This window comes from Candoia aspera, chromosome 2 (assembly GCF_035149785.1).
Source record: "Candoia aspera isolate rCanAsp1 chromosome 2, rCanAsp1.hap2, whole genome shotgun sequence".
Taxonomy (NCBI): Eukaryota; Metazoa; Chordata; class Lepidosauria; order Squamata; family Boidae; genus Candoia; species Candoia aspera.
The window spans coordinates 40,730,355-40,756,101 of NC_086154.1; the positions used below are offsets into that span (position 1 = coordinate 40,730,355).

The window sequence follows — 25,747 nt, forward strand, 5'->3', positions numbered from 1 at the left end:
TCTGCATATCTGAGATTGTTAATGTTTCTTTCAGCGATTTTAACTCCAGCCTTGGATTCCTCAAGGCCAGCATGTCGCATGATGTGTTCTGCGTACAAGTTGAATAGGTAGGGTGAGAGTATACAGGCCTGCTGTACTCCTTTCCCAATCTTAAACCAGTCCGTTGTTCTGTGGTCTGTTCTTACTGTTGCTACTTGGTCGTTATACCGATTCTTCAGGAGGCATACAAGATGACATGGTATCCCCATACCACTAAGAACTTGCCACAATTTCTTATGGTCCACACAGTCAAAGGCTTTAGAATAGAAGATCATTTATAGGTTAACAGAATTGCTAAGAATAACTGGCACTGAAGTACAGCACCCCAAACAGAGTAAGTTAAATCAGGGTAATTTCATGGAATGTCCATGTTGATCAGGCTCTGATCTTACAAAAAGGGATACATATAGAAGCAAGCTTTAAATAAAAAGTATACAGCATGAAGCCCAAAGCCAAATGAAGCTCCCAGACTGGATGTAGTCCTTAGAGACCCTCCAAATGTTGCCTCTGAATTATAATTGTAATGCAATGTAAGGGGACAATCACTAAATACATGAAGAGTAATCATATGAACTGCATTCAATTAATTTGTTTTTCATTAAATGCATTCATTAAATTAAATTAACCAGATAAAATGAACATATTTTTATCCTAGCCTGAAGTTGGCTCTATCCTGTTTGTTGAATTCAGTTCCCAACACCTTATTCAAAGTTCACAGTTTATGCACAATGTTTTATATTTAACATCTTGTTGAAGACTACGGTTCAAATGTTGAGACACAACTGACTCAATTTATAGGAAGAATTTGAAATATAAAATTAGATGTGAAGGAAGTATTTACAGTACAGTATTGTTTTTTTTCTACCACTTCTCTGCACTAAACCAACACACCCTGAAACTGTGTTACTGCATTGGTGTTCCAAAAGTGAACTTGAAGTGATTCCTTCTGGAGCTAAAGACAAACACAAGGATTAAAAAAATAACATAGGATGTGACTTTAGTTTATGTAAAAGGAGATAAAGTCAAAAGCTTGAAAAGCATCTTAAAACTTTCTGCTCTTACAGCTCTTGAGATCTGCCCACAGCTACAGTCCAAGCAAAAGCCTGAACTAGATTTGCAGCCATGTTACCCTTTGTACTCTGCTTGCTCCAGAGGCCCTTGTCTTGCATTTCCTGTAAACAGGGAACACTTCCTCCCTAGAGATGACCCGACAATGAGTCAGCAACCTCTGATGTTAGAATGCACCACACCCAGAGCCCTGCTGAATTAGAAGGTACAATTGGTCCTTGATCATATATAATAGGTCATTAGAAGTCAACCATGACTGTTATAGCCTTCCAGATATCTAGGACTGTCAGTGCATAAGAGCAACTATTGCTGGAAACATGATCCAACCTTTTGTCTACCGAAACAAAAGAACAAGCCTGAGAGTAACAGTCGTTCTTTGGATGCTTCAAGTTTGCTTTTTTTCCCTCTGCATTCTTCCCTCCTACGTTGTTGTGGCAGACCCCAATTTTCTAGCATGGCACAACAGTGCCCTCTAAAGCATTTGGTAAGACGCTGAGAGGCTAGGCTGGATGGAATTCATCTTTTGTTTCCTAAAGAAAGTCTCTCCCATATAAATCTTTTAAATGTAATAAAATAATTAATGAAAACTAGAGAATACCTTTGTCATTTAGCCATAGAGTCACTGGGGAGATGTGTCTGGTCACTAGATAACTGTCTAGGTCAGGGTTTCTCCACCAGGGTTCTGTGGAACCCTAGGGTTCCATGAGAGGTCACTAGGGGTCCCCTGGGAGATTAGGATTTATTTAAAAAGTTGTTTCAAATTCCAGCAACTTCACATTAAAGAGGTAAGTTTCATTCTTTATTTTTTAGTTTAGGAACATTGTTAATACATATATACAGGCCTACCCATGAAACGAATATAATAATTTTGTAACTTCTGGCCTATATTGGAGCCTGAATATGCAGGGGTTCCCCCAGGCCTGAAAAATATTTCAAGGGTTCCTCCAGGGTCAAAAGGTTGAGAAGAGCTAGTCTGGGTAGATGCATGACTTGAGAAATGGAGCATTTTAATTGGGCAAGGCAATAATCACCATTCCTAAAGAAGCTGGCTTTCATTTATTCTCCATATCCTATAAAACTGAGGGTGATGTTCAAAAAGAAAAGGATGTAGCAAGGAAGACCTACCTAACAACATCCAAACATCAGACCTATATAATCTCCCTCTAATAATCTCTCTACAATGAACTCAATCTGTAAGGTCTGACATATGCTGCTATCTCAGATCTTATGTGAGCAGTTAGGCAGCTGATAAGCGTTTTATTAGGAATTCTATGTCTGTGCCTTCCCTTATTCTTCCCCCCCCAATAATCTCCTTTTCTTATATAGACATTTGATTTAGTTTAAAAAAAATCCTTACCCATATGCAAGACTATAAACATACAATTGCCCCTTGAGCTTCAGGTTTGGCACAACCTTTGTTACATTCATTGTGTCTGGGCTACAGACGGGAAGGTTCCAAGTGCTGAAGAGAGAAATCTTTTGCAGAATGGCTAAAAACTTCTTGAATAGAGCATGTCAGGAGTTTCAGACTAAGTGGTGGCAGCCCAGCATAATTTTCTTTTAAACTGGAATAAGTTCACAACAATTAGGCTTAAGCCAGCGAATAGGTGGGTGTTTAAAGGCTGCATGGCCACTAGGGACCCTGGGAGGCAAAATTCATTTAAATAGGCATCTGTCTTGTTTGAATTTATTGAAACCTACAATAATAAGAACACAATTGGTTTTTGCACTTCTCCAAATTATGAAATGCAATTTCTTGTCAGAAAATATGATGAATAATGCACACAGTAGGGGAAATTATGTAAAAATATTGTATAGTACAGGGCTATGCTTGGCCTTTGAGTGATGTGGGAGGACTCAGCCCTAAAAGTAGGAGTCGCTAGGCAAAAAAAAAAAAAAATCAGCAAGACCAGGACAAAAACTAAATAAATCTACACTGAAATTAAATTAAATGCAATTATTAAATGTAGCTAACATGATCACTCACTCTGTGAATAACAACTTTTCTCTTCTGTTATATTCAAATGGGCAACAATTTCTTGGGACACTCTGGGACCACTTCCAACGTTCTGGGTGGCCTCCCAAAAGATCACGCCTCCCCATTTTGGCAAAAAGTATAGACATATCCCAGATAGAATTATGGGATGCTGATGCTGATAATATCCTATTTCTTCATACAGAACCTGTTTTGCCAGATTACAAAAATTCTGTCAAAATTTGCAATCTACTTTCTGACACAACTTTCTGTAGGCAACAACTAACATGATGATTTAACTAAACTCATCTGCTGGTTGTTGCTTTCCAGAAATATTGGTTGGATACTTCCCTTGCTATTTGTCAAAGACAGAAGAAAGTATCTGGAAATATTACAGCAAATTGTTTAAACCACTCTAGTTCTTCCCCTGCCCTTAGTTTTATATTTGATTCCTTACAAACTACCATTTGTCCTGCTGGTTTCTATACCAGCACTGCTGTCTTCTTGCAGGCCCACAATGCAATTACAACACTAACATGTACAGAATTTCAGTATGAATGTAAATATACATGCCAGACAAGGAAGATTGTCTAGTTATACTTCTCACAGAATGGCAACTAAGGAAGAAAGGGGAGGAAAAAGCAAGCATGGAGAGGCATATTGTGAATGCTAGAAAGACACATCATCTTGAGAAAGAGTCACAAGGCCACATAACTGGAGACACTCAATGGTTCATATAATAATGGCATTTATTTTATGGCACAGGACTGTGAAGGGAAAGCCAATCATGTTATTTAAACCTGCACTGCTGTCTTCTTGCAGGCCCATAGTACAATTACAAAACACTAACATGTACAGAATTTCAGTATGAATGTAAGAGAAGAAACTGCTTCCACACAAACATATAAACCTTCCATGGGGGTTCAGGATTAAAAGGAGGTTGGAGGGATGCACCTGTAAGTCTTGCTCCAAAATTTGCTCATATAGATGACTTCTCTGCAGACCTTTATGTATAATAGAATTCAGATCTGCAAAAAGGGTATAAGCAAAGCTCTTTCCCTGAAGGTGGGGACTTTGTTAAGGCAGGTCTCCTAATTAAGAGGAGACTGGTAAGTGAGTTCAGTCAAATGGGCTTGTAACCCCCCAAATATTGTAGCTCTCAATCCATGGAGGCTTAGTAAACTATGGAGTACCTGGGGCACAGGATGGGGATTTCTTTGACTGCAATACATTTCTCATTTCTCACCTAGCCCACCTGTAATTGAACACAATAGAAGTAATGCATCCTTATAAGAATGAAAATGTTGCACCTAGTAATGAATGCTAATATAAATGCTATCTTCCAGAATGGTTAATTCTCCATGCAATCATCATCATCATCATCATCACCACCACCTTTTCCAAATCTTAAAACAGGAAGACCCAAAGGAAACTATAGCTGTGTTTGTGCATAATGATAATCTTGGATTACTTGGAATGATTAGCATGCATAGAGTCCATTTATTATTCTGTTTATGCAAGTAGCTAAAATGATAATTTACTGCTATCTAAACTGGTTGCTCCCAAATAAAGCAAATTTTGTACGTCAGCACATTTTCAGTTCTTATAGATTTATGGCCCTGGCTTGTTTGGAAAAAACAAACCAGTATCTCAAGTTCTACTGTACTGAAAAATTGCCTTTTTTACCCCACACAAAGGAAGAGTGAACAAAATGTTTCAATCTGTTTATGATAAAGTAGGATAATCCAGGAATCCTGGTTTATCATTATATGCTAACACAACTTATTTCAATTATTATACAATGTCAGAAAATGCTATTAATGGAATAATTAATTGATTCATTCATCCATTATATTGCTATCATAGCATTTCCCTAGGACTCAGAAGAGATAAGGCCATAGCATGGATAGCTCCCTACTCAAGACTTTTAGGAAAACTGGAAAATGCACACATGCATGTAAACGCATGTACACATATACACATAGATTAATTGTACTAAAGAACTATCTGTGATTTCTGCACATTCTTTCCAGGAGTATCAGTGCTGCTGTATTTGTTTCCCAAATTCGTTTGTGGTCTATAATGGCTTAAGACTGGGGGCTACTTTGGGGTCAAAATGTTTTAATGGTAACCAACCAATTCAGAGTAGATGGGGTAAAAAAAAAAAGAGGAATATAATTTGCATTGGAAAAGTAAAATTTCCTCAACTGAGAAAATGCCATTTATGTATGAAACTGGTCTAGGGCCTATAAATTATACATCCACATCTCCCTCATCAGCTTGCCTCATTCAGATACTGTGCAATGATAAAAAAAAATCTGCTGTAATAAATACTATTTCTGGGACAACACACACACACACCAGATGATTCCTAGAAGGAAACTGGCTCTGAGTGACATTTCTGGCTAAATGTTTATGTTGCTTGTTATTCCCTCCCTTTATTAAAATCAGTAGATGCATAGTTCTTATAAGAGATAGATACATATGTCCTTCATTCTAGCTCTGTGTGAAATACATAAAAAGAAAGCAAAGCATAATCATGCTGGCTTAAAATGATGAATGCACATATTCTTGGGGGAAAGAAGGAACTTTTTGTATAAGGAAGAGTGCTTGGCCATGATCTAAAGAACTCCAGAAAGCTGGGTTTCGCTCGTGGCACAAATGACCAGGCTCAAGTTACTTCAGACACATTATACAAAGACTGGGCTCTCTGGCGAAGGTTGGGAAAGGTAGAAGGGAAGAGAAGAAGAGGAAGACCATCAGCAAGGCAGATGGACTCAGTTACAGTGGCTATGAGTACACAGTTGGAAGATGTGAAAGACCAGTGACAGATGATCACATAGAAAATCTATCTATGTGGTTGCTAAGAGGTGACGCTGACTTGGTGGCACGTAACCAACCAACCAACCAACCAACCAACCAAAAATGAGATAGAATAAAACCTTCTCCTGGCTACTTTCTCCATAATGCAGATAGTGTGTCCCTTGCCCTTTTCTTAATATAAAAAGTCCCAAATATTACAGCCTTTTCTTACTAGAGAACCAGTCCTGCCCTTTTTTTTTTTTGCATTTTGGCTGCTTTTCTCTTGGTTTGGAAAAAGTCGGAGAAAGGATACCAGCATGGAAACTAACCAGTCACACAAATCACATTTTGGTGCAATTATTTTTCAATGGCTTCCTTATTAATAGAGCTCTCTGCAATTCTTCCAGCTAATTCAGAGGCTTCAGGGAATAGTTTAGTTGGCAGAAGGCTGAAAGAGGGTGAGAAAATGGGGGTTTTATTTTTTTCTGCAACTGCTGGGAAACATGCCAGCAAACAGCTGAACAGATAATTATTTACCTTATCATACCCTACTCTGCTGCTTCTAATAGATTTCTGTTTTTAATTTTCTATGGTTAAATTAGTGAGAAAGTATTTTCAATGAAGAGTCATCAATGGACTGATATATTGAACTGATGGTTTAAATTAGGGCAACTTTATAACACATATTACTGTCACATATATGTATAGGATACAACATATATCTTACTGTTTCTATATATTGTTGTATATATTATGTTGTATCCTATACATATATGTGACAGTAATATGTGTTATAAAGTTTCTGCAGAAACATGTGGTTGTTGTTGTTTATATTTTTATCCTGCCTTTTTTACAGTATAGATAACTCAAGGCAGCAAACATACCTAATTATTCTGCCTCCTATTTTCCCCACAACCACAGTCCTGTGAAGTGGGTTGGGCTAAAAGAGAGGAACCGGCCCAGAGACACCCAGCCAGCTTTCATGCCTAAGGGAGGCCTAGAGCTCACTGTCTCCTGATTTCTAGGCCAGCACCTTCACCACTGCACCAGACTGGCTCTGCTGCAGGGAAAGGTAATTGGCCTTAGCTCTAAACGCTTGTTTCTAGTGCACACATAGTGGCTTGGAGGCACAAGCTGCAATGTAAAATGTTGTAGTTTGGAGCGTTCCCTGTTGAGTATTCAGTCACTCTATTCTCTTTCCCTCAAATATTTATCATTCTCTGATCACTATCCACAGTCCATTGGGAAGTTCTGGTTCTTTGACCCATTCTCCCCAAAATATTTTCTGTACTTTTGCAAACCTTGGGTTCATCCCTCTCTTCTGTGAGCAGAATTCATCTTTTTTTAGCTACATAATGACAGCGCTCTCATATATAATATTCAGTATCTTGAATATTACAGAGATGTGATCTTCTGGCTCATCCACTTCTTTGACCTGGGCCTTACTACTGCTGAGAAGGCAGCTTCCAGCATGCATTTCAACAGCTGGGTATGACTCTCAATCCAAAAAGACTATGGGTCCTTGTTATAAAAGAAATGGTGTGATTACCCTTCAAAAGTCCTGAATTTGTTTCATAATAAAAACGGGCACATTAATTTTTTCTGTATATTAGATAACTTTCTATATTGAAAGGCATGTGTCCCATTTCATGTGTAGCAAACACATTTGAATATCACTGTTTGCCCTATAGAGAGAGAATTGCTGTTACGAGATGGGCAATAAAGAAATACGAAAATAAATAAATAAGTGGTAAAACAAATACGCCTGGCCTTGACATGGGAAAGTATGTGCTGTTAATGTACATCCTATATTATCCACATGGCACATATTATTTAAGAATTAAAACCATGGCTTAACATACCAAGTTCATATTTTGTGGTTAAGAAGCCCATGCCCTACATGGTTGTGGTCAACCTTTTTTAATTACAGAATATCCTGTATTCAAGTAATGAATAAATCAGCATGAAAACTACAAGACACATCTATAAGGGTGAACCCTATCAAAGAACTAATGTCAAGCCTAATTGCAGAACTATTGATTTCATTTTCTGTTCAGCCACGAATAAGAGAGACCAAACACTAAGAAAACATGGAAAATAATATATGGGGTACAGGAATAGGATCTTTAAATGTGTGTGAACTAGCAAAGGAAACAAGAAATCCTTAGCTTGCAGTTCAGTAACGGAGGTTAAATGTTTGATAGACATTTCCTTCAAAGCAAGAACAATGCCCAATGTTCATGCTTTTTTGCTTATAAAGCAGTTTTTAGTAATCAGACTTTTTCTCTCACAGTATCCCTCTGGGAAATACCATGGTTATTGCCTTGTTGCAGACTAAGCCAAAGTGAAAGAGCTGGCTTAGAGCCAGTGTGATGCTGTGATTAGAGGACCGATGAGACCCAAATTTCAATCCTCACACAGCTATCAAGGACTCTGGATAACCTTTGTCCAGCCATTCTTTCTCAGTGTAATCTATCTCACAAGGCTGTCAGAAGGGTAAAATAAGATGGTAAGAAATAGGAATGTGATTCCTATTCATATCTATGCAATGTTGGTATTGCAGATTTTCACCTAAAAGTATGAATTTTAGGTGAAAAACATTTCCACTCTGCCTCTAGAACCGATGGTGAAGCAATGCCTCTCTCAAAGCAAATGGAACTATCCCTTCTCTCAAAGAGGGGTTGACCACTGCTTGAATCCAACTTCCATTTCTTTCAGTGTCAATTTCCTCAGTGTATACTTTAAGTCCACCTTCAGGCTGTGGAAGCACACTGGGTAACTTCTAGCAATCACTCTTTCTCACAGCTGCTACTGTGGTGAAAAGATGGAAGAAGAAATATTACCTCTGTTTGTTTGTTTGTTTGTTTACACTTATTAGGAGGCAACCAGGGCACTAGACAGGACTGTTCCTGTGCAGCCTTTCATCACTTGGCAATCCCAGATGGCTTCTTGTTTTTTTGTAAGCCATGAATTAAGTAAAGAGATACCTGGAGTGATGTTGGCAGAACACAAGAAGCGAGTACAATTAGATACAGGTACAAACTCAAATTCAAGCTTACTAGGCAGTGATAAAAAGAGTAGGATTACTTTGCTGCTTTATTTTGTCTGAAGAATATTGGTCAGCTGTACTACTCAGAATGTCCTGTATTCTTTTAGGAGAGGATGTTCTGGATGTTCTGGAAGATTCTATTAGTATAAATTGAGATTGTCTGGCTGATTATTTCATGAATAAAATTGCTCATATTTACTTCAACTTGGAAGCTGGGTAGATGGAATCTGATGAGATGCCAGAGGTGATGCCTTGTGAAGTTACATGGGAAGGTTTTAAACCTGCGAATCTCAGGGAACTGGACAGGGTGCTCTGTAAAGTCAGCTTTACCACATGTGGATTGGACTTATATCTCATATGGTTGATTAAGTTGACCAGGGTGGAGGGCGGAAATTGGATCCAGGCAGTGGTCAACACTCTTTGAGAGAACGGGTAGTTCCATTCATTTTGAAAGAGGCATTGGTTCACTCTCTGCTCTAGAGGCTATTCTGAATCCACTGGAAATAGCCATCTGTCACCCCATCTCCAACATCCCCTTTTGGGGGAAGTTTGTTGAAATAGTGGTGAAGTGGCAATTGTATAGTCCCAGAAGATATGGATCCTCTGGGCCCGTATCACTCACTCTCATAGATGACTTATGGAGGGACTCAGATGTGAGGAGCTAGGATCTTACTGTCCTAGATCTCTCAAAGGTGCCCTATTACAATGATTCCATTCCTTCCTGTGGGTGAGTCCAGTCTCTGGTGGCAGTGGGAGAGGTCACAACCTAGGACACTTTATTTCAGGGTGCTCCAGAGCTCAGTTCTGTCTTCAATCATGTTTAACAACTACATGAAGCCACTGGAAGATGTTATCTTTCATTTTGGGATGTTATATCATCAATATGCAGATGATGGTCAGGTATACATCTCCATCCACGCTGAATACAGGAATGTGGAAGAAGTCCTGACCCAGTGCTCAGAGGCTGTTAGGGCCAGGATGAGGAGAAACAGGCTGAGATTCAACCCAAGCAAGAGACAATGGCTATTAATTCAGAAGCCTACTGATCCCAAGGTAGTACCATCTTTGATTTTGGGTTGTGTTCTCCCAGGGAAAACAGGTCTATCACTTGAAGGGTCTTTCTGGCTTCACATCTCCTGATAGAAGTGTAAAGTTATGCTTTTACATGAAGATGGTCATTCATTCCCTTGTCATCTCACAACTGGGATACTATAAATCATTCTACATGGGTCTGTCCCGGAAGACTATCTGGAAATTTTCAAAATGCAGGTTCAAAATGCAATGGTCCACCGCAGGCAGATTTATTTCATGGAGTCATTAATGGCAGAATGTTTTTTTTACTGTTGTTGTACTATTATTATTTTATTATTCTCACCATGTTCACATTCTTATATACTGCCTATAATTCTTGGGAATTGAGTTGGCAAAAATATTATAAATAATTAAATAATAAAATTTGTGCTTCTATTTCAGGTTTATCCTGTACATTTCCTTTTCTGAGCTGTTTATAGTGTATTTATTCACACTGAGTATGTTGCAACCACTGAGAGAGTTTCCAGGACCTTCATCACAGTGATTGCACACAAAGAATAATACAGTTTATATACTAAGTGGAACAAAACATGGAATTTTCCCTGGCAGGGACTGAATAATTTGTTGATATAAACTCACAGTCAAATGAGTTGGAAAATATAAAAAGCATAATTGTTTTGGTAATATTATTTCCAGATTTTCCAGGCTGTTATGTGCCAACACAACAATCAGATTCCACTGTTCATCACAGGAAAAAACAACTGAATGAAAGGGGGTCATTCACAGATCTCTTACAAAGGCATAAGCCAATGTAACCAAGTATGTGTGATAGTATATGAACCACCCTGAAGTGTACTTTGCTAAACTCCCTAGATCTTCTCCTCTGAGTATCACAGACAGTGATACATAGTACTTCACCTTCATGATGGACACTTTAACCTTTCAAGAGAATTATATAAAAGTGATATTCTATAATATGACATTAAAAATAATTCCAAGAAGGCAGCAAGATTTATAAATGCAGCATACATCAGCATTATTCTGCCAGGTGATACGGATTTTGAATATCAAATTTTGAATATAAACTTTATTTAAAGTAGACTATTTTGCCATTCAGTTTTCTGACTTAACAACCTATTTTTGATTTGTCATTCAGCTCAGAGCCCTGGAATCAAGCAAAGGAAAGGAACCAGTAACACTGTGCTGGGGTTGTAAGCATGGTCTTAATTATTTCTAATCCCCTTTTTTCTTCTTCTTTTTTGACTTTAAATCCAAATTATTACTTTTGCCTTGTTTATCTCTGGCAACTTGGCCCTATCAAGTAACTTGAATCAAGTTGTTTATAGTTTATTTTGAGTATGTTGCCAGTTCCTTAGTCCATACTTTCCATGGAAAGTGCTCACAGCAAATTCAGGGATAATCAGTTCCATGCTGGCCTAAAGAACCATAGGAGAGAACAGGGATGTCTTTTATTCAGTCCATGGAGAGGAATTGCTGAGTGTTAGAGCTGATGCTGTATATGCAGTTCATTCTTGGCAATCTCTATTTAAAGATGTCAAATTACAATGGTGGTCAAGACCTTGACTTGAGACCTTGAATAACCACTGCCAATCAGGAGAGACAATTCTGAGTTAATTGAACCAATGTCTCATACAGCATAAAGCAGCTTTGTATATCCATAATGAAAAAAAAAACCAAGTCTGGAAATTCAAAAAGAATGATACATTGTCAGCAATTTAAACATTCCATTATGTGGCCAGGCAAAGTATTCCAAAGTAAAGGAAGACTCTGCCCAACACAAATTTGCAATGCCCATTTTTCTATTCCAGAAATAGCAACCTGGCCATCCTTGTTGACAATTCCCATTACAACTTATCACTAGCTATGTAAGTGTGGAGAGATGGGAGTTAGATTCTAAATATAAACTGGATTGCTAAGAACCCCTACTTCTGCTTTATTAATTTCTTCCACTTCCCTGCCAACAGCTGTCCTGGATATCATTGTTACTGACCACTACATTTCTGTCAAAAAAAAAATGGCAGAGAAGTGAAGGACAGGAAAAGCACAGATTAAAATGCAGGACTCTTTTTATTAACTTACAGCATCCCAGTTCTAACGCTGTAGTTATCTGTCTGAGAGACTTCTGACACAGGCTCTCCACCTGATAGGACTTGCATCCATTTATAATAGCTCATCTGGCCCATGGTGTGTAGGTAGAGTAACCATAATCCATTCCTTAAAAATAAACATGTCCATTTGCAGCTTGATGGAATGCATGCTTGTTCATATGGAAGTGTACATATGATTGTGTTTGATGAAAGAAGAATCACATCATATAGGTGGAAAGCATTTCAAAGAGCATCTGGTCCATCTTGCCACTGATATAGTAAACTATTACTATTGTTAAAGTGAGCACAAATAAAATGCTGTTCAGCCTCTGTTTAAAAATCACTAATAAAGGATAGTCCAGCATCTTCCAGAACGATCTATTCCACTGGCAAACCACAATTGCTATCAGGAAGTTTAGTTTAAATTCTTTTTTCTTGAAGTTTGAACACACTGCTTCCTGTCTTGTTATTTGGAGTAAGAAAAAACATCAGTGCTCTATGGGATAGGTTAGCCTTCCCTTATCAGGTCCCTCCCCAGATATGGCGGAGGACAATTTACAGAATTCTCAGCAAGAATTGCCATATAGTCAAACACATCTGCAGAGAGCTGGGAAATACAGTTCTATGAGATGGCTCTTCAGAACTGAAGATGACTATTATATCACTTCTACTTCAAATTAAGCGTATCCGATTGGTTCCATTTTCTTCATAGGGCAGAGTTTCCAACACTCTCACCAGCTTCTTAGACAGGTGGTGCTCAGGTGGTGCTCAGAACTGACCCAGCTGTCTCCAGGAATGAGTTCTGACTAAAGCAGAATGACTTCTCATGCCCAGGACACTACATTTTTATTAATGCAGACTAGAATCATCCTAGCCTTTTTAGATGCCACTACACATGATTGAGAGATGTTGTCATTTCAATCAGGTAATCATATCCAGAATATCCTGGAACATATTCCTTTGCATTACCTCTACTTCCCAAAGACAAAATAGAACAAAACTGGAGCAGAAGAATACTGTGGTGTACTGAAGCAGAGAGGCTGATTCAATAATACTAACAAAGTCTAAATCATGGGCTAGAAACAATTTCTGCACTGACAGATGATCCCCCTAGAGTGAGCAAATGAAATAAGGGATAAAAAGAAACAATGCTGCTACTTGGGCAATGCTCCATATGTGGACAATGCCTGCAATGACAACCTCAGTCAAAACTGATAGAACTTTTGCATATGACCGGGTGGATTAGTGGAAGGTGTTTGGTGGTGATACATCTACTTGGGCTTACTTTAGGCCTTGGAAGAGATACCATGTAATTAATCCAACCAATTACCCAACTGAAAGGGTCCTTTTATTAGCTCTTTAAGAATGGTCCTGGCAAAACAGTCCATGCCTCTTAAATACATTCTCCCATCCATTAACTCTAATTGGTCCATAAAGATAAAATTAATTGTTGCGTGCCAGTGAAAAGCCAATATTAAGGGGCTTTACATTAAACACCCATGAGTCCTATGAAAACACAGTTCTTGCCAGATAATTAAAAGTGTAGTGTATGCTATAAATAAATGTGTCAGATTGAACAACAGACCATAAACTATTGAATTAGATTTCTAACAACGGCAACAACTGAAAGCAATTGCATTTTTAATGCTATGGGATATAGGCACTGTGTATCATTAAACAGCATAGAAAAGAAGATTCACAGACTCCCTGAGAGTGGTAATGCACCATGCCTCATCCAATAAATCTCAGCAATAAGAGGAGGCAACAGCATGTATAGAAGATAATACATTCTTACTGAGTAGAAAAAGGTGATATTTGGAAAGTGTATCTGTCTTTCCCAGCCCCTCCAGATATATGCCCCTTTTCTTCTCAAACGGAGAAGTTCTGCAGGTGGGTGTGTCATTCATTTTAATTATCAGGTTCCAGAAACAGAAGTTGTTATAATCCAGGTGACTTACAACCAATACTGTTAGCCCCCCTTCTATAGTGAATGTACAACCAGGCTCTTCAATAATATTGGGCATGGTAGGGTCATGAGAAGAAAAGTGCGTGCTCAGAAAAGTGTTTTTTCAAAAGTGGTAGATAAGTAGCGTAAAAGACAACACTAGTCGCCATTGGTATTACACTATATTTGGTATTAGCTCCTGAAAATAAATGTGACTTAAGGGGCTCTGTTACACAAGGGGCTGGTATCTTGGCACTAGTACTTGATAGGGCTAACAAGCTGGGGAAGGGGGCTCACCTTGGGATCATCAATATAACATCTAAGAATACCACAGACACCTATTGTGAGAATGCAGCAAGGCTCCTTTTTATAGTAAAGGCTTAGTTGGTGTTCACTTTTGTTTTAATGTCGCTTTGTGTGTTAGTTAACCCCCACTTAATGCTCTCTAGAGATATTAGTCTGCAACTACTGTATATCCTGCCCTGCCAGCATGGTAATTTGCCCGGCTGCCTGGGGATGATAGGGGTTATAATCCAACACCTCTTAAGGACACCAGGCTGACCAAGGCTAGTCCAGATTATTTCATCACAGTGTTGGATTTATGCCATTACCCTGAATTTGGTTATACCATGTAGCAATTTGCTTTTATTTCCAAGTGAGATGTAGAAAGAAAAACTACAATTGACAGTTGGTGTTTTATGATGAGCCACTTTGGGCAGAAAGCAACATATAAATTAAATTAAACTATCACCAAAGGTACTCTTGTGTGCCAGGTAGAGTTGTATTTTACCCCATTTAATAGCATGGCAGCATCTCTAAATGAATCATGATGCTATATAGGCAAAGGTAGAGGTACCACTTTTTATAAGTTATGATATATTAAGGAAGGCTTTTTAGAACAATCATTTCTAATTCCCATGGGCACCTTTTATCAAGTATATGCTACTGCTACCTGCATAATTCAAAAATAAATCAGTGTTTGTATTTTTTCATTGTATGTCCCTGATCCATTGGGAGAATGATTAATGGCATCCCAGTCAGTTGAAAAACGCCACCACAAAACAATTTACTTTTTATTAAATATAGTTTTGGTGTGCAATCAAACTTTCTTTTTAACTAAAAGATTGCTGGCAACTGAGATTATTTCCACAAATCTTAAGGGGTATGTTATATCGCAGCAGCCTTTTGATGGGGATGAGATGCCATTGCTTAATTAGAGCTATTGTACCTGCCTTGCAAAAATCCAGACCAACCATTAGATGGTAGTAAACAAATATTATTCACTGGGTGTGTGGATTTTCACAAGCCCAGTTATGGTATCCCTAAGCATTTTCCAGAAGGTCCCAATACCATATCCTGTAGGACTACAAAAGACTCCTGTGTGAAATCCTGTGGAGTTCTTTCCTGTGCCTGCAGAAATGAGCAATTTCAGGTTGTATGAAGCCCCTTGTACCCTTTTTGTAGCCACCAGAGCATCTCTACAATGGGCAAGATCGACTGTTTCAGCCCATTTTTAAGGAGGGGATTTAAGAGGCTAAATGGAGGCCCTGGGTCTTTGCAAAGTTTAAGGCATCAATTTTTACTCTTAACCTCCCCCTAAGCCCCCACAAGTCCCAAGAGGTCAAAACACTGGCCCAAATGATCCAAAGATGTCATGATACCACCAGCCACATTCCCCGTGGCCCTTAAATATCTGGCCACAAAAAGATTGCTCACCCCAATAATGTAAACCACCCAACCTAGATGGAACCCTGCCTTTATATAACAATGACTCTTATTGTATAGTTGAACTCTTTTTTTTTACACTTAAAGGAGAAATAGTACAAATAATTTGCACTGTATCACTCTGTGGAAGCGAAAGTTGGACTGTGAAGAAGCAAGATAAGAAGAGCTTTTGAACTCTGGTGTTGGAGAAATCTCCTGAGAATACCATGAAGAGACAAGAAACCAAACCAATGGATCATCGAACAAATCAACACAGAGTTCTCACTTGAGGCACAAATGATGAGGCTCAAATTATCCTATTTTGGACACATTATGTGAAGACCTAGCTCTCTGGAGAAAGCTCTAATGCTGGAAAAGATGGCTAAAGACCAAAGGTGGCTAAACCAGCTTGGTTAAAGACCAATCAGGTCAGACACCTGGCTATAAAGACAGGAGCCCAGTCAGTCCCTGCTCAGTTGCCTGTTGTCTGCATAGCAGGCCACCTTGCCTCTGAAGAGGCTAGCCAAAGTTGCCAGTGAAACATCAGGAAATGAAGATGATGTCAGGCACTGAAGATGTTGCCTAGTCTGGCAATGGAACGTCTGCAAGAAAACAAGGCTCAGAGAGCACCAAGGACTCCACACCAGGAAATTTGTTGTTTAGACCACAGTCACTAAACCCTGAAGCCCAACACTGCCACAGAGATACCGGCCGTGAAACCCTACACCAGTATATCGCTTCTTGAACAACTCCTGGATGTTACAAGACCTGCTTTGTTCCCCCTCTGGGGGTGCATGGAGTTTTTGTTTTTGTTTTCCTTTTCCTTTTTAAATAGCAAAATAATTTGCTGCTTAACACAGGAGTTGTTTTCTTAAAAGCACAAGGGACCCTTAAAATATCAGTAGTACTTTTCAGTGCTATATTACTGATGCAATTGTCTTTTATTAATGAAATAAAGAGATTATTACTTATGAGATATAAACAAAATGCAAAGATAATATACTTAAATGCACTGGAATAATGGTAATTTTCTTCTGAATGGTCTTTAGAAAGGTACTGAACGAAGTAAATAGATGACTGAACAAACTGAGGACAGTAATTCTAAAGGATACAGTTATTATGAGATCAACTATAAACTATATGGACTGGTAAAATCAAACAGAATATACTGAATATTGTATTGCCATGAAAACTATAATATAGTAATTCGTTTACTCAATTTATATCCCACTAAATAGGCCATTTTGAGTTTATGATAATAGATAATAAAACAATAATTGGGAAAAAAACAATAAAATTCAAATCAAATCAAATATTGTCAAGTAATAATGATATAGATTTGCAGACAGAAGTGGATAATATTAAGCTCTGAAATACCAGTGGCAGACCTAATGAAAGATGAGTGGAATACTGTGAAAAACAGTTCATGAAACTGTTGTATTAGCTATATAAAACACAAATTCTCTGTGATGAAAAAGCACTTATCTACCCTAATAAAATAAATACCTTCACATTCTAGCATTTTCAGGAACATAATTATTAATGCTGAACTGAAACGGAGGTGGTTGTTGTTCCTTCACTTTTTCTGTCAAGATATTTTATAAGAAGAAGAATGTGAATTGAAGTTGAAGTATAATTCAGTTCTCATTTCTGTCACACTTTCAGAATGAGAGCACTGCTTCCTGCTGTTACACTGTACGGGGTTTGTAAAAATGTCATATAGCCAGATCTGATTAGCTTCATGATGGCATATAGCCAATTCAGAATGCAGATGGGAGGAATTGTTCTCATTCTGAATTGGCTTTAGCTTTGTGAAATAAACTACATCATATCACCAATAAATTCACAAGATTCCAATTGCGAGGGATCATGGTGCCAGAAAACATTTTTTTTCATTCATTCATTCATTCATTTATTTATTTATTTATCCATCCATCCATTCATTCAATTTATATTGCTACACATCTCAAACTACTTGGCAATAAAAGATAGAGGGAAGGCAGAAGGGCAGTACTACCAACTTCCAAGTACTTCAGTTTTGGTGAATAGATAAAACACACTAAGCTGAGATTCTGGGAAATCTACTATGTTTACATGAAACATGTTCACTGAAGGATATTTAGCGTCGCATTAATAATAACTCATAGCAGAAGTCTAGAATGGGTGATCCAGAAATTTCCAGAAGAATGGAGAAACTTAAAAGGATATATTTTATTGATGTATGTGAACCACCAAGATTCTGCTTTGATTGTGATGGAATACAAATTAAATTGATCAATATGTATATTCCTTATCAAAAGACTACCTGTATGTAGAAAACCCATAAATCTAGTGAAAGAATTACAGCTTAGTGTCCTCCCTAGAATGCTAGTTTTCCGAGGTCAGAGTAGCATTTGTCTTATGCGATGGAGCAGTGAAAACTGCAGTCATACTTTTTTAATAGAATTTTCCTTGTGAAGCTATGACTAATGAGCGAAGGTATAACATACATGTATCCAGAGAGAGAGAGTCCAAGCTATACAGAAGCAAACATTTGGTTTAAAAGGCTGGCATTAAAAAAACGTAAACAAATGGGCCTCTTAAACCTTCTCCTTGGAAAACCACTGTCTCACTTCACTTGATGGATGCACAGGCAGTGACTGCAGGGAGGACTTTTACCCCTAGCCTTTCCCCTTCAGTTTCTTATAGAGAAGCAAAAAGCAAAGCTCGGTTGGAACCTGACTTGACTCCTGGTCATACCTGACTTGAGCTTCATGGTCACACCTATACAGTTTTCTTGGAGATGTTAGAGCTGCGTTTGCCACAGCCTTCTCGTGGGATGTTTTTTCAGCTTCCTGGTCTATCCTACACCTCTGAGGTTTATTGGTAGTCTCTAACCCAAGAACGAGCCAGGTATGACCCTACGTAACTTTTGAAATCTGCCCAACTTTGGCTAGCTGCCACCACCTGCTGGCTGCTAAAAGAAAAGTGGAGTCTTAATTTATTTTATTTATTTATTTATCCAATTTGTCCCCGCCCATCTCCTCCCTTCAGGGGACTCTGGGCGGTTTACAGTAATCAATTAAAACAACAATCATAAAATCTACAATATAAAATTACAATAATAAATAATATAAATAAGAGTAAAAAATAAATCTCCAATACTGTAGTCCCACACCGACCATTAAAGAGAAGGTGTTAGGCAAATCATACTATCCACTTGCTTTGATATCCGCAATCCCAGTACTTCAGATAAGCAAGGATGTATGCTAGTGTAGCTCCTACCACCCTATGGTATTTCCAGATGATCCCTTTTTAGCTTCTCTTAATTAAATATTTGCAAGCCACTTCATGAAATGAAAAATAAACCTGTACATCTAGTACTCAGTAGTTGTATGGAGTGATATGGATGATGGCTTGACTCATTAAGAGGGCCCTTCTGCATACCTGCTCCTTATAACACTGAAATTATTCCAGAACTGCACATAAAGGCTAGAAATAGACTCCAAAAAGCGAAGACCTTTTTGCTGCTAGCCTACAACACAAATGGCGAACTCTTTTACAGGCTTTGTTGGACCCAAAGGCCTGCTCCATTTTGTATAACTGACTGCTTTTCATTGAGCGAACAATACTATTGGCATCTCTAATGTTGCATTACTAAATTATATTTTAATTATTAATACTACATGGCTAAATTTGGGGGAAAAGAAGTAACTGCCCTTCAGAGGGTAATATACTGGTTACTAACCCCCATATCAGTAATTGTAAGGCAAGATTATATCTAGCATGCTTTCCTTATTGGGTTCTTGCCCTATAAATTTGATTGAATCTAATTAAAAATATTCACCAACATCCCATACACACACCACGATCTCCTGAAATTAAGTGCATGATCCAGTGTAAGAATTTCCTGCAAATGTAATACTTCAGGGCTGCAGAGGATTCTAAACAATGTTATAGTTTGATAATTTTTTCAGTCTGTTCATAAAAACAAAATACAGAGAAACCATCACGATGAGAATTATTGAACTGTTAATTGAGAAGCTCCTAGCTGAAGTTCCATCTGCTATGAGCTCACTAAGTGGTGGGGGAAGGAGCCAATTGCCATCAGATTCAACACTGCCATAAGCACAAGGGGACTATTAATACCAGCCTGTTCCTGAGTAGTCCTTCCCTAATTTTATTTATTTATTTATTTATTTATTTATTTATTTATTTTCTACCCCGCCTTTATTATTTCTATAAATAACTCAAGGCGGCGAACATACCTAATACTCCTTCCTCCTCCTCTTTTCCCCACAACAACCACCGTGTGAGGTGGGTTGGGCTGAGAGAGAGGAACTGGCCCAAGGTCACCCAGCCGGCTTTCATGCCTAAGGCAGGACTAGAACTCACAGCCTCCTGTTTCTAGCCCAGCACCTTAACTGCTAGACAATTCCAAGGAAAAAGCTAGTGAAATGACACCACTATAGCTCAGTATTAGGTCCAGTGTTTTTCTCTTTCTCCCTCAAAATGATTAGAATAACACATATTAATATTCTAGAACACAGAGTTTCTAACCGGTTTTACAATTCATTCAGACATTCTCCCAAACACTGATTATGAAAGCCTTCATACAAATCATGAACTTTGAACAGTCCATAATGGCTGAACCTGGAGGAAGTCTAAACTACAGACTGAGTCTTATACTTCCAGGAATCAAAAACGAGGAACAGATAAGCACCATGGCAGGGAAACAGGAAGGGTAGAATGCAATGTAATAGTTTAGAGGAAAGTTCTGCCCTGGAGCTTCCATTCATTTTATTGGATTATACACAAAAGCATCCCAAGCTCCATCAATAGTGCAGAAGCATTATGCAAAATGAAAATAAATAAGCAAGTTTCAGTCCAAACTTTGCAGAAGTTTCATAAAGTTGAAACTTGATTCACCATTGTTTCCCAGATATGAAAATTTAGCAACTTTTAAACTGATTAAGTATTGGAAGTAGGGAGCATTTAAACTACATATATAAAATACACTTAAAAAAAAAAATCATGTCCTATTCCAAATACTTTATAGAAAGCATTTCCTGAAAAAAGTGAGATAAGCCAAATAAGTTTGAGAACAGGCCTTCAGCTCCCAATACACAGGAAGTCTAGTTTCTGTGGTCAAGGCTAACAGGCCTTATATAAATACGTGCTACAATACCTTTCTGTTTCCTGGTCGGTGGTTTGCTGTTTATTGTTTTCAAAGGCTGCAAAGCTGCTCATATCCACATAGCCATCATTCTCGCTTGCAGCAGATAAGGCCCGGCTAGGATCTTCAAAAAATTCAGTAAAGGTTCCTGCCCTAGTGGGCCTTCGTGGAGGTATTTGTATATTTTCATAATCAGAATTCATGGCAGGGATATTCTCGTAGTCAGAAGTATCAGCATTGGGAAATGAAATAGACCGGGGCTTAGTTAGAGGCAGAGGCATGAAAGGTGGTCTTGAGCGATCCTCAAAAGATTCTACTCTTGACACACTCCTGCTAAACATTCTGGGTGTTCCCTTTCTCTTGCCATCCTTATAGAAAAGAACAGTTGGAGACTCAGAAGCCCTCGGTTTGGCAGTCCGTGATAACAGCTGAGGTGAACTATTCAGACTTCTTCTGTCCAGTTCCATCACCCTGGAAGGTCCATGATAACTAGACTCAGAGGAGGATCTTGAAGAAGGAACGTGAACATCTACGTGGACTTTGTTTTCTGCCTTCTTCTTGAATTTTAAAGTGAGAAATTTTTTAAATGAAGACTTCTTTTTCTTGCAATACTTATCAGGAGAGTCACTGTCTATTAAAAGGGATGGGGAGCTTTTTGTGATGGGCTTTTTGGTGATACAGGCTAGTTCAAAGGGAGGTGGAATGTCAACAACAGAAGATGGAGTGGAAACCCCACTGGATGTAAGGTGATTTCTCTGGGAAAAGCTACCTGAGGAACCAATTACACATGGTAAAGACAGATCATCTGTCCTGTTTAATCTATTATAATCCAGTATGGAGTTATCAGTCTCTCGATACAGAGAGACAGGGATATCTCTGCCTTCTACTGAATAAGATCGAGGGTACAAAATGAAACGTCTTGGCTTTGCAGGTAGTGTTCTAGCCAGTTCTATAGGCTTCCCTTCTGACAGACAGAAACTGTGACTTAAATCTTCAGTAATAATGTTGCTTGTGCTCAAGGTCTGCAATTCAGTGTCTGTCCCTGTTTCTTCTGGAACTGTTTCTGGCACATAGCCAGGTACTTTCCCAGAGTGGGACCTTGTTCTAGTAACAATGTTTTTCCGATCAATGGAAAGCAAGTGGTTTTCGTTTTCTGTATTCTCTCCTTCCCTGAAATCACTTGAGCTGTTTGGGTTATCAGCCTCCTGCATGTCTCTTCCAGCATAAAGAATTTCATTTGCTGTGGGCAAACTATCTCCAAGTACATATGGGTCATCTAGGGAATCACTGGCTACTTCTCCACTGTTATCAGGCATAACCACAACTTCAGGGACCACTGTGACTTCCTCAATCATACATTCATTGGCTGAGTTTGTTTCCAGTTTAGCTAATTCTCCAGTGGAAAGCCCAGTATCTTCAGCTGATGTTTCTCTGGTTAAATTTGGGGCAGTTTCTTCTTTATTGCTATGATCCACCTCAAGTACTTGATTATCCAAATGTGTGTCTTCTAAAGTACATTCACTTGCATTGTGATCTCCAAGTAAAGTATCTGATTTGGATCCTTTTCTAAGCTGCAAGTCAGGTTTGTGCCCATTAGTATCTTGACAACTGAAGGACGGGTTATTATCAGACGTTTCAGTCTCCTTTCCTGACAAATCACCACCTAAATCTTCATCTGGAGAATCATGAGCATCCTCACTGCCCTCCTTTCCAAAGGGAATGATCTGGCAGCTATCATCCATTGTCTCTCTGTCTATCATTTCATTTTGTTCTCCAGAATCTTCCCCTGATTCACATTTTGTTTCTGATATTTCTTCCAGATTCTTCATTTCAGTAGTTTGGCAGCCATAGTCAAGATCTTCTCCCTCAGCATTTGGGCCTATTTCATCTTTTTCATCCATTTCATTTGTGGTCTCTCTAAAAGTCTCTTCACTATGAAGCTCAGTTCCACTGGATTCTAACCCAGTGTCCACTTCAGAATCATTAGCAATGTGAGTATCAGCATTTGCATAAGCATCTTCTGTAAACTCTCTCTCTCTAGTCCAGGCTGAATCATCATCACTGTGATTTTTTGGACCCAATTCTAGATCAGTATTTAACTGTTCCTCTTCTAAAAACTGAGCTGCATCTAAACCTTTGCAAATTAGTGGCAGATCTTCTCTTGCTGATATGGGCTTCTCTAAATGCCTTAAAATAACATCATCACATATAGTGTCTTTCAAAGACTTTTCTCCATTCAATATCTTACTGTCCATATTATGCTCATTGTTATCATTTACCAAATCCAGTTTGCTTAGAGTTTCATCTGCACAGTTCATTTTGGTCTTACTGGAATGATGTTCACTAGCCACTTTTTCATATTCATCTCTTGTAGCATCTTCTTTTTCCTTTTCAAGTGTTTCAGAGTAGCCAAGAGATGCGATCTCAGTTGATTCCATAGAGTTGTCTCCCACTGATTCAGTATCATTGTTCTTCAATACATTTACTGGATAATCACATATGTCATTGCTATCAGTACAATTACCATCTTCCTCACCTGATGGTTCAGGAGTGTGCAAAATCTCATTCTCTGCTGGCTCCTGCTCAAAGTCACCATACGTTTTATCAGCCAGTTCAGCATCAGGAATTACAATGTATTCATTGCCATCTTCTGGTTCTGGACACTCTGTGTTGTGGCACTGATTTTCATCACTAAGTTCTGCCTCCAGTTTTCCATTGGGATATTTGTTAAAGGTATTATTGGCATATACACTGGATCTCTGTATAATCGCTGGATCGTTGTCAGTAGAGATTTTTGGCTTGGGAGCAATGGGTGGTTTTGGACCCCTAGACATAGAGTTTGAATTGTGAAGTGTGCCAGCCCTTGACAGTGATGGAGGAAATTTGGAAGCAGCTATGGAAGCCAGATGACTGAAGATCTTTGGTTTTGGGGCCAGTGGTGGTTTTGTAAGGTCTGGAACAGAAAAAAAAGAAAGAAAGAACAGGAAATGTTATATTAACAAGCTTCTACATTACTAAGAAACATTTAGTTGTTAATACACTCCTTAAAACATAGATATACAAAGTAGAGGAAATGATAGCTTTTGAGTATTCGTTGGATTGGTGGGAAACAGGAACAAGAAACTGTCCCATTCAGCCTGCATAGCCTCAAGCAAGCTCCTTCTCAAAGTCTGCTTTCCTTCCAACATCAGCAGCAAGAGCTTGGCTGCCCATAGATCCAGAGAAGATTAGAAAGGGACCAGGATTTCCAGTATAGCTCCCTGCTCAGTGCAGGAATCCAAGTGAAAGCACTCCTGACAGATGGCTGTCCAGCCTGCTTGACTATGTCCAGCAAAGAAAAGGCCACATAACCTCTCTTAGTAATAAGTTCCTCCAATATACTGCTCTGTGAAGAAGTTTGTATGCAACTGGGATCTATTTCCTATAACTTAAAACCATTATTCCATGTTCCTGACTGAGAACAGTTCTTGATTTCTTCTTTATGCCTTCTCTTCTAGTATTTCAAGTATCTCCCTTCAGACATCTTTTTCCTAGGCTACACATTCCCAGTACCATTAGCCTCGTGTAGGGAATCTTGAGGCTTGGCCCTACCTCAGTGACATCATTCATCTTAAGCCAGCAGAGCAGGAATCAGGTATGGCGCTTGAGTCTGACCCTCGACTCTTCTGTAGAATAAAGTGGGGCTCACAGGCTGCTTCATTGCTTCAGTTAAGGGTCCACCATGCTGCATGAATCTATTAAACCAGTCAGGACTAGGGCAAAAGAGGGCAGGGTTAACCCAAAACTGGGCCAGGGCAATTGTGGGTCAAACTACTCTTCCCTAGTCAGAACTCCATTACAAAACTCATTGCCAAGACTTGGGGGATCCAGGAGCAGGGACAGATGGCATGTCTAGACTGCAGGGAAAGGGCTACTGATGTATAGATACCTTGCCACTATTCTCCTGGCATAAGGACTTATGAGATACCAGGTAAGACTGGAGGAAGTGAGCATCTCTGTATTCCCTAAACTGGAGTCCCCAACTCCATTAGCATAACTGTGTGCTGCCAGATCCAAAAGTAAGGAGTTATAAATAGGTTAATGGCTGACTGTGATGTGATGAGCATGTGATGAAAACTTAGCTTAAGAGTAGGAAAGGTCTTATGTCATGGTTCATTGGTTTCCTGTAAAAAACTGGATACAGGACTAAATAGGGATCCAATATGGATATTCTTCTTCTGTTCTTTATCTATGATCCTTGCCAAATGAATATAATCCCCTCATCACATATCATTATCCATGGAGTGCTTGAAAATGTCTTTCTTTACTCCCCCCTCATCTATGCAAACATTCAGAGCCCAAACATAAAAGCAAACAAATGAAGCTGCTACTTAATCTTGGACTTAGGTTAAGCCCAACGAAACAAACAAACAAACAAACAAAAAATTCTACATCAGGCCACATTTTTACAAGTCTATTATTAAACTTCCAGAGCCAGTTTAGTGTGGTGGTTAAGGCACTAGGCTAGAAACTGGAGACTGTGAGTTCTAGATCCAACTAAGGCACAAAGCCAGCTGGGTCACCTTGGACCAGTCACTCTCTCTCTCTCAGCCCTAGGAAGGAAGAGGCAAGGGCAAACCAATTCTGAAAAACCTTGCCAAGAAAACTGCAGAGACTAGTCCAAGCAGTTGCCAGGAGTCAAAACTGACCTGAAGGCACAAAAATAAATAAATAAACAAACAAATAAATTAGAGTGTACAGGGCACAAGAACAAGAAAGGGCCTATGAAATTGCAATCATAACAGATTTTCATAATTTATTAGCATTTTAGTATCAGCTAACAAATGTCTTCCTTTTATAGAACTGGAAAGGAACTTGGAGGTCATCTTCA

At 38.8% G+C, this 25,747-nt stretch overlaps 1 protein-coding gene across 2 annotated transcripts in view; it reads right to left on the reverse strand.

The window, feature by feature from the left end:
- FGD5 (FYVE, RhoGEF and PH domain containing 5) overlaps positions 1 to 25,747 on the reverse strand; it is a 163,163-nt gene that overhangs the window by 117,755 nt on the left and 19,661 nt on the right. For both annotated transcript variants that reach the window (XM_063291659.1, XM_063291657.1), the window contains exon 2: positions 20,890 to 23,830. In XM_063291659.1, coding sequence (XP_063147729.1) covers positions 20,890 to 23,830 — 2,941 coding nt within the window. The remainder of the gene's footprint in view (positions 1 to 20,889; positions 23,831 to 25,747) is intronic.